Raw genomic sequence first — 10,298 nt, 5'->3', positions numbered from 1 at the left:
TATGAAGAATTCCATCTTCCTGCAGCAGCTTCCCCGGGCTTTCTAGAACCAAGGGCTCGGTTCCTGGGGTCACACCCTGAGTCCACGGGGAACAATCGGTATCCGACCGCGCCGGCCAGCCCTGGACTGAGGCCTGGGGCGCGCGCGGCCTCTGTACCCCAAACCAAAGCCCATGCCCGAAGGGCGCACTGGGCGGTGCCCGGGCGGGGCAGGGCTGTGGGCGGGGTCCTACTGGGGCGGCCCGGTCATTGGACTTGCAGGACGAGGGCGGGGCTTTAGGACCACTGTCCGCACAGTTAGTTCACAGCCCGGGTCCGGTCCCACAGCCTCTCGGTCGAGCTCGGAGCGTTTGCCGCCGCGGGTCCGCCGACCGCGCTCCTTACGGTGAGTTCGGGTCAGGGTCCTGCAGCTCTCCCGCGGCTCCTCGGGGACCCCTGGGAGGCCCAACCCGGAGGCTCCGGGTCCCAGCTCTCGCCCCGGCCCTGGTCCCACCACCGCTCAGGTTCTTTGGCGGCGCCTCGGGCTCGGTGGGGTTTTCCTCTTGCGCCTCGGTCCTCGCCGCCCCGCCCGTGACTCCCACGGCCCCTGGGGCGCCGCACCCCGCAACCTTAAAGTCTGCCGGAACCTCGGTCCGAGCCCCGGACACCCAGAAGCGCCCTCCTGCCACCCAGTGTCCCCGCCCGGGCTCCGGCCGTATTTTTAGCCGATGGTGAGATGGTCTCCTATCTTTAGCCGCGGCTGCAGTGTCCTGAAACGGATCCGGGCTGGGCTGAGCTGCACTCGGACAGGGGACCGGGAGGGGTCGGCGCCGGAATCCCAGCCCGGGCGGAGGAACCCGACCCGCGGGAGGGGCGGGGGCTTGGACGCCAGAGCTCTGGCCTGGCGCCGAGCGGACACTCGGACATCGCCCAGGCCGGGAAGCACCAGGGAGGCTCCTCCCAGAGCTTGGAGACAGGGGCAGAGTCCCCCATCGCCCCTTTCCCCCACTCATTGTCTGATTGTGCGACCAGTAACTCCCAAGAGAAAATGATCCCGCAGACAATCCGCATCTGATACTCGAACACGCAGTTCCTCGGGGACTCCTGCCTGGAGCCCGAGGCGCGCTGGAGACCCTGTTGCGCTCTGGGACTCCTCCAGGACCGGACGATAGCGGGAGCGCGCGCGCCACCTAGTGGCTGCAGAGCCAGGCGCCGTTCCGCACCCGACGCCAGGAGACCCAGCCGCCCGCTAACCAGTACTTGGCGCTGGCCAACTCCGGGCTGGCTAGGAGCAGTTAGTTCTTGATGTTGTTGGAAGAAGCATCCCACAGAACCAAAGTGCTTGAGGAGGGCCTTGCAGATATTTGCTGAATATCCATTTGACAGGACCGAAAGTGGCCCCTGCGCCTACTATACAATGGAGCCCTCACTTGCAGTACAGCAGTGAGGCCTCCAGTGGTCTCAGCCCATTTTCTGGATGAGGAAGGTGAGACCCAGAGAGGAACGGTGTCTTGCCCAAGATCACACACTCCCGGATGGAACTGGATCTAAAGCCAGTCTTCTGGTTTCTAGGTCGGTGCCTGCTCCTTGAACATCCCTAAGGGGGAGTGGCCTCATATTCCTCGAGCCGCTATCTCCAGGAAGTCATTTTCTGTGAGGGAGGTCCAAAAAATCCCAGAGAACCCGGATGGCTCCCATCTGCTCCTCCTTCCGCTGCCTGGGGCTATTCCATTGGCCACCCAGGAGCAGTGTTGTCCTTACAAGATCTCATTCTCATGTCTCTGGACACTTGCAAGTTGAGGAGAGCCGGGAGCCAAAGGGCATGACTAGATGGAGGAGGCCTGGGAACCTCTCCTACTCCCAATCAGATCACACTTGATGTAGCCCACTACATTGGAGCCACATGGGCCAGGCTGGGTATCAATGCCAACTCTTGCTAATTAGTTGGCCTTGGAAAGTTCCTTAACATCACTGGGGTTCAGCTCCTGCTTCTGTACAGGGCAGTAAGGACACTCACTGGGATGTGACTGGGAACATTAATATGGGAAGCTGCATGTCAGGCTGGGGCCTGGGGTCTTGTGGTTGCCAAATCTAAATACTTGAGTCTTGTTGGTTGTAATTCCCAGCTCTCCCCTGGGTGGTTGCTGTGGGCCCCACCCTTCCCCTTAGCCTCTGTTCTCCCCACATCTGGAATTGGGTGGGTACATTGGCTCTGAGTGAGACAGCTGTCAGGGACGCCCACTTTGCTGTGGAAACACTCAAGCTGGCTTGGTGCTCTAGTGTGATTTAGGGAGGGGGGGAGGACCTGGCCCAGACTCTGGGCAAATCCCATTAGTCAGCCCCTCTCTCCATCAGTGAAAAGGAAGGAAAAGCTATCCCAGGACTCCCTCCTGACAAGGAGATGGAATTGAATATTTGTCAGCATGCCCCTGGGCCCGGCGTGGTAGACATAGGACGAATCGGTTTCCAGGACCCTGGGAGGCCCACCACCTCCCCTCCCTGAAGCTCCTTCCAACTTTGGCTGGAATGCTGCCACGGAGAGTCACTCCTTCGTTTCCTGTTCAGCTGCAGGTGCTCTGGGAGGAGCAAGAGTCCATGGTTCAGCCTGATTGACCTGGGGTGTCCGGTCTTGGGGTGGGGTTTCCTAAGCCAAGGCCTGCACTGGGGGGAAGGAATGCATGCCCCTCCTGCATCCTCCTTCCTCCTTCCCGCCTCCTCCTGCCCAGGATGGACGATGAGGAAGGGGAACTGGCAGATGCCTCCTTTGCTCAGCGCCTGGCTGACCTAGGGGGCAGGGCAGCAGGGGAGTGCAGTGGGAGAGGGCAGGCTCATCCTGGCTCTGCCCATACCTGCTGGGTGACCTTGAACAAATTTTTTTCTTTGCCTTTCTATGCTGATTGCGCATCTGGGCTCCTGCATGTCTGTATTGTGCCAACCAGGCCCTCCATGAACCACCCCCAGGAAGCAGAGGACATACTTAATCCATTTCCTTTTTTGTTAAACCAGTATGACACCCTTTCATGGTGTATTTATTTTTTCCACATTAAAAAATAGCTTTATTTTTTCCTGACTACAAAAATAATATATGCATATAAATAGTGCATGTTCATTCTTACGAAGTTGATGGCACACGCCTGTCATCATCAGGACTTGGGAGGCTGAGGCAGGAGGATTGCAAGTTCAAGGCCAGTCTGGGCAATTTAGAGAGACCCTGTCTCAAAATTTTAAAAATGAAAATTAAAAGGGTTAAGTGCCCCTGGGTTCAATCCCCAGTACCAAAAAGAAGTTGATGACTGGGTGCAACTCAGTGGTAGCACACTTGCCTAGCATGTTCAGCAAAGCCCCAGATTTGATCCCCAGCAACACACACACACACACACACACACACACACACACACAAGTTGAGTTTACAAGTCTGAATGAGAAAGAGAAAGAGAGAAATTAACCTGATATGCTACCACCTTGAGACAATCACCGTCAGCATTAGGACAAACACTCTTTGGTGTTTCTGAGTACCACACACGCACACCACGTTCTAGTACCCGGACCAAGTGTTACAGATCACTTTTACTGAGGATACCTTTCCTTCCTTCTCAGTGACTCCACACCTCCTCTCTGTCGCTCAGCCATGTGACAATCTAGATTCTTCCAGAGTCATCTGTCTTTATAGAAGATAGACTCCTATACAGACCCATACATGTATATTCTTATATGTACACATATGGGAAGGAGTCATTACTCTCAATAAATGGCACCATCTATACCATATTTTTGCATTTTCTTCTCTCTGCAATACCTTGTAGGAATCCTCCAAAAATAACTTTTTTTTTTTTTTTTGTTTTGCTGGGGACTGAACCTTGCATGTTAGCCAAGCATTGTACCCTAGCCCTGATACCTCTAATTTTTAATAATTTTTTTTTTTCTGGTGCTAGGGATTAAACCCACAGCCTCACACGTACCAGGCAATGACTCTACCCTGAGCTACATTCCCACTCCAAAGCCCCTAATTTTTATAGGGGGTGATAGCAGGGTGGTTGTATTGATTGAGAAAAAGCCCAGAGGAATGGCAGGTATAGGGTTTCCCCTGAACACATCTGTACTCCCCACCCACCTGCTCTTTAGGTGTGGGCGGGGAGCAGGGCTGCATTAGGCCAGGGGCCCGCCCATAAGAACTTCTAACATGGAGGAGGAGAAAAGGGAAACTCCCAGGAACTCCCCTCCAGGTGGGATGTGAGTGGACCCGTGGGAGTTGTCCTCCCACCCTCACTGTTGGCAGAGCACCTACTGCGCATCCTGCTGCAGGTCACAGCTAAGCAGGAAAGACAGTTTTCAAGTTCTCTATCCCCAGTCGAGTCAGGTATTGAGACGGTGTGTGAGACCACCACACATGACCGACATACATGTCATGAGGCATAACGTGTCATGATGTGCAGTGGAGATCAGGGTGGGGAGAGATTCTGGGGGGGGGGGGGGCGGTGGTGATGGGCAGAGCCAGGGGTGCAGGGCTAGAGGTCAGAGTAAGACTTTGTACATGACTTCACACCTATTGTTCAAGTTCCAAGCCTCAGTTTTGTGCATGTAAAGGGAGGGGCTTGGAGCCAGTGTACTGCCCCTTTTATTGGGGTGGGAGTACTGGGAATCAAACCCAGGAGTACTTTACCACTAAGTTATATCCCCAGTTCTCTTTATTTTGTATTTTAAAACAAAGTCTCACTAAGTTGCTACAGCTAGCCTCAAAATTGCAATCCTCCTGCCTCAGCTTCCCAGATGTGTACCCGGCACCTGGCTAGTGGTCTTCTCTTTAAGATGCGGTGGATCCATGAAGACCTGCTTCTTCCAGGCTTCCCCAAGGAGAGGAGCCGAAGTTGGACTCTCAGAACTAATGCACGGGAACCAGGAATGAGACAGTTGCTCCTCCTGCCACTGACTTGTATATCCCCTTTGTGTTTCAGCTCCTCAGCCCTGGACCCAGTGGAGAATCTCAGGAACAAGACCAAAGCACATTGCTGACATCAGATTCTCCATCTTTCTGCCTCCAGTTCTCAGAAAAGAATTTCCAACCCTTTGGGAAGAAAGTGACTTTTGTTATCTCCACCTCTGCCTTCACTGGCCTTTAATCATCTTTTTTGCAATTCCTTGGGTTAACTTTGGTTCCATCCCGCACCCTGGTCTTCAGCCCTTTGGCAAGTTTCGGCATCTGAACGTTACACTCCGCAGTCAGAGTTTGGTGTTGAGAGGAGGCGCATAAGCTGTGGGCTGAGCAACCAGGCCTGGGGTGAGGTCACCATGTCCACCAAGGTCCCCATCTATCTGAAGCGTGGCAGTCGCAAGGGCAAGAAGGAGAAGCTGCGGGACCTGCTGTCCTCGGACATGATCAGCCCACCACTAGGGGACTTCCGCCACACCATTCATATCGGCAGTGGAGGTGGTGGGGACATGTTTGGGGACATCTCCTTTCTGCAGGGCAAGTTCCACCTTCTGCCAGGAACTGCAGTTGAGGAGCCCGAGGAGGATAGTGGCTTCGACCTCCCCTTCCAGTTCACGCGCACTGCCACCATGTGTGGTCGGGAGCTCCCCATGGGGCCATTGCTTCCTATCGAGCCATCGCCTCTGCTCAAGAATGCCATCTCCCTACCTGTCATCGGTGGGCCCCAGGCCCTTACCCTGCCCACAGCCCAGGCCCCACCCAAGCCCCCTCGCCTGCACCTGGAGACCCCTCAGCCTTCCCCACAGCCTTCCCCACAAGAGGCAGGAAATGTGGACATCTGGAGGACTCCAGAGGCTGGCTCACCCCACAATGGGTTGACCCCAGAGTCAGGGGCTGAGGAGTCCTTCCTGTCTCATGCCAGCTCTCTGCTGTCCCTGCATGTGGACCTAGGGCCTTCCATCCTAGATGATGTTCTCCAGATCATGAATCAGGACCTGGACAGCATGAAGATCCCTACATAGGACCTCCGTTGACCAGGCAGGGTGCCCAGGCTGGGGTGAGGCCAGGAGGCCGGGTGTGGACATGGCTCTGGCCCAGGAGTCAAGGATGCCGGGCCCACCTGTGGTCTCTAGCCAGTGATTCTCCTTGTGAGCCTTTTATCCCCCTTCCTCCATCGTCTCCCCACAGGCACAGTGTGCCTCCTTGGTTTCCCTTAACAACCCACCAAGGACACCTGCAGAAGTCAGCCTAGAGTGCCGTGAGCATCTTGGACCCCCTGGATCCCCTGGACCCCCGCTGCCAACTGCCCTTTCTCCCCTCAGGTTCCTCGGGTGAAAGCTCTGCTGAAAGAGTCCCTTTCCATTTCCTCTCCACCTCCGCCCCACTGGATGCCCTGCCTGAGGGCAGGGAAGGAGGTAGCTGGAGAACTTGGGCACTTGGCACACTGCTCCGCACCTTTGGTTTTGTGTCCTGGACTGGGAGCCTCATATCAGTGATGTGTCCTGCCTTGTGCCCTGTCCCATCCCTTCCTCACATGACCAGGGAATTCTGGTTGCAATAAAACGTGCTGCTGCCAATGGCTGAGCATCCTGTACCCTTGCCCCCAGTTTCCTCCTGAAGGTGGGCCAGTCTTCCTGAGCTGTGGGCTCATGTGGGGAAGGCGCCATGCCAGAGGGCTTGGTGCAGGGCGGGCCCTACCCGGCGGGCCCTACCCTCAGGAGGGTCGTACCTGATCAGATCGCTGAGTGAGAACGCAGCAGGAGCAAGCCCAGTGTCCACTGTGGGTCTTCAGGTGCTTGCTGAGCTTGGGTCCAATCCCTGCCTGGGCAACTGGGGTTGGACAGGGGAGACCAAGGAGCCTGTGCAAGGGACCAACAGCAACATATGGGAAGGAGGGCTGGGCCTGGGAGAGACTGACCCTGCTGACCAGTGAACTCCATCAGCAGCTGTTTATTGAGCATCCATAGTCCACCTGGCAGGGCTGCCGGTGCTGGGGACCCAGGGCAGATGGGATCCCTGCTCTCCTGGAGCTTGCATGCTGGTGTGGGGAGGACACTAAACATATGAACCAGTAAAACATGATCTCCAGCTTGGTAAATGCTAGAAAGCAAACAACACTATCAGGAATGCCAAAGGGACAGGTGTGCTCCCTGGATGGGGCAGGTAGTGTCAGGGCACAGCAGGGTGATTTGGTGTGGCTCTGAGCCAAACCTGAGCTCAGTGGTTTATGCTCAGGCATGAGCAAAAGACACTGAGGCACCAAAGTGAATGACAGAGGAGCTACTGTGAACCTGGGTAATGGGCTGGCATCTGCTGGGAACATTTTTGCTGCTTGCCAGTCTGAAGCTGAGGCATCAGAGTTACTGAAAGATTTGAAGCAGGAGAAACACGTGGTCAAATCTAGATTCTAGAAAGGTCATCACCCAGGATGAGTGGAAGATGGGGGCAGCCTGAGGACAGGAGGACAGAGCAGAGGGAGATGTGCTAAGGACACTGGGTACCTGGTGCAGACCAAGTGCAGGCCACAGCGGCCCCACCCTTCCCCTCTCCACTCTTATTTATTCTTTCCACCCTTCAGCCCCAGACTCTCATTTTACCCCATCCTTCTTGCCTCCAGGAAGGGGCAGAATATGACCAGGAGACCTGAATTTATTTGTGCACACTTGTGCACCTCTCTCTCTCTCTCTCTTCCTGGTTTCTTTCAGTACTGGGGATTGAACCCAAGGGAGCTCTACCCTCTACCACTGAGACACATTCCCATCCTTTATATTTTGAAACAGGGTCTCAATAAGTTGCTTTGGCTGGCCTCAAATTTGTGATCCTCCTGCCTCAACATCCCAGATTGCTGGGATTATCAGAGAGCACCACCATGGCTGGCTGCATTTTTTAAAATTGTGGTAAAATATGTGTAACATAAAGTCTGCTTTTTTTTTTTTTTTTTTTTTTTTTTTTTTTTAACACACTGAGGATGGAACCCAGGGCCTTGTGCATGCTAGGCGAGTACTCTGCTACTGAGCTACATCTCCAGCCCCAAACTCGACTGTTTCAAGTGTACATTTCAGTGGCACTAAGTACATTTACACCATCACCACCAGTCATCTCTAGAACTGTTTGTTTTCCCAAACTGAAACTCCATACCCCATAAACACTAACTCCCCAGGTTCCCTTCCCTGATCCCTTGGACCCCATTCTACTCTCTCTCCCTATGAATCTGACTATTCTAGATACCTCATGCAAGTGAATCATACAGTATTAGTCTTTTTGTAACTAGCTTATTTCATTTATCATAAATCCTTGAGATTCATCCATATAGTAGCATATTTCAGAATTCCCTCCTTTTGAGGATGATTAGTATTCCATTGGATATACAGGCCACAGTTTGCTCATTCATGCATCCATCGGTGGACACTTGGACTGCTTCCACTTTTCAGTCATTGTGCATAACGTGGCTATGACATGGGGAGATGCAAATATCTGTTCAAGATCCCGCTTTTAGTTCTTTGGAGGATATACCCAGAAATGGAATCACTAGATCACATGGTAATTCTATTTTTAATTTTGGGGGGAACCCCCGGGCTGCTTGCCATGGCACCTGGGCCATTATACATCCCCTCCAAGCATGTTATTTTTCATTTGAATGTTTTACCCTCCTTCAGAGGTTGGGGATTCACTATCCGGAGTGGGATTTGACCCCCAGTCAGAGGGACCCATAGCCTGTACTTGACTGCAAACCTCTATCCCACAGGGCTACAGTTGCGGGCCCTGGTAAAGTCTGTGAAGGCCAAGGGTGGGGGAGCCACAGGGCCAGCACCTTCTCACCTACAGTCTTCTTGGTGCTCAAGAGGCCTGTTCCCTTCTGTCTGGGGTCATCTTCCTTAGAAGCTCACCCAACCAGCCTCACCGTGGACCTGAACTGAGCCCAGAGGAGCCATGGAAGGAGGACATTGTTTTCCTGTGTCCCCAGAAGTGCTCTCAACTCACCCTGCACCAGGCATCAGCCACAGGATCCTGGGAAATCACTCAGGATTGCCATGTTGGAATGATGACTTGAATCATCAGATTTACCTGATACCTCCTTACAGGAAGCTGAGGATAGAGAGAAGAAAGACTTGCCCTTTTCAGCTTGTAAAAGCACCATGTCCCACAAACACCATACTCAAGAGGACTTCCCCAAGATGGGGAGAAGTTGTTGGACAGACAAAAAAAAAAAAAAAAGAAAAAAAGAAAAGAAAAGAAAAGAAAAGAAAAATATCCCCACATTCCACTGCTTTTTAGATGCCTTGATGCATGTCCTTATTCTGGTATTTAGTATTTGTTTAAGAAAACAAACAAACAAAACAATGTATTTAGCCTACCTGTTGTCCTGTTAATTCTAGGGCCCCTGGAGACCAAAATCTGTTAGGTAAAATGGTATAGTATTTACATATAACCTACACACACACCTCTGCATGCTTTTTTTTTTTTTTTTTTTTTGTATCAGGGATTAAACCCAGAGGTGCTTAACTTCTGAGTCACATCCCCAGCTCTTTCTATGTTTTATTTTGAGACAGGTTCTTGCTAAGGTGCTCAGGGTCTTGGTAAGTTGCTAAGGCGGGCTTTGAACTTGAGATCCTTGAGATCCCTCCAAAGTTGCTGGATGACAGGCGCGCACCACCACACCTGACAGAAGCTACAAATTTTTACTACAACAAACCTGTAACTGGTTTGAAGACCAGTCCTCCATAACCCAAATTGTGTTCCCTTTGCTTTCAGCCTGTGTTTTGGTTGTGCAGGTTGGCATGACCCAGAACTAGAACTTCATTAAAAAAAAAAAAATTAGAGCCCTTGATGACTCTTCCTGTATAGAGTTAACTTTCTCCCCAAGCTTATTTCAAAAGATTTTAAACTTAAAGAAATGGAAAGAATAGCACAGTGACCATTTACACAACCTTCATCTAGATTTACTAATTATTATCACTTTGCCTCCTTACTTTATTTCTTTCCATGTACAAACCTTTTCCTGACCTTTTGAAAGTAAGCTGCAGATGTCATATTTTATACTAAATATATTAGCACTTTTTTTCCATTGTCTTATTTTATTTATTTTATTTTTAATTGGCACATACATTGTACATATTTAAGGGGTACCATTTGATGTTTCAATACATGTATACATTGTGTAAGATTCAAATCAGGATAAACATATATATTTCCTCAAAGATTTATCATTTATTTGTGGTAAGATATTCAAAATCCTTTCTACTAGCTTTTTTTTTTTAACTATACAGTACATTATTATTATCTATAGTTACCCTACTGTACAACAGAACACCAAAACACATTTCTCCTATCAAACTATAATTAATATCCATTGACTGATCTTTCATTAACTCTTTATTTAGTTTGCTTGTGCT

General features: G+C 51.5%; 1 protein-coding gene across 1 annotated transcript; it reads left to right on the top strand.

The window, feature by feature from the left end:
- The first annotated feature begins 246 nt into the window (after positions 1-246).
- Positions 247-9,776, top strand: CDC42EP2 (CDC42 effector protein 2). Its single transcript, XM_079102946.1, has 2 exons — positions 247-384; positions 4,931-9,776. Exon 2 carries the CDS (start codon positions 5,265-5,267, stop codon positions 5,925-5,927), a length of 663 nt encoding a protein of 220 aa, XP_078959072.1. The 5' UTR covers positions 247-384; positions 4,931-5,264; the 3' UTR covers positions 5,928-9,776.
- Positions 9,777-10,298: the final 522 nt, after the last annotated feature.

The sequence above is a fragment of the Sciurus vulgaris genome, assembly GCF_902686455.1.
Source record: "Sciurus vulgaris genome assembly, chromosome: 11".
NCBI classification, from domain to species: Eukaryota; Metazoa; Chordata; class Mammalia; order Rodentia; family Sciuridae; genus Sciurus; species Sciurus vulgaris.
The sequence above is the reverse complement of the archived record's forward strand: the minus strand, read 5'-3'. Positions and strand labels throughout refer to the sequence as shown.

Bases quoted from the DNA above. Each gene is read 5' to 3' on its own strand.
- CDC42EP2 (XM_079102946.1), top strand. From the start codon at position 5,265: ATGTCCACCAAGGTCCCCATCTATCTGAAGCGTGGCAGTCGCAAGGGC.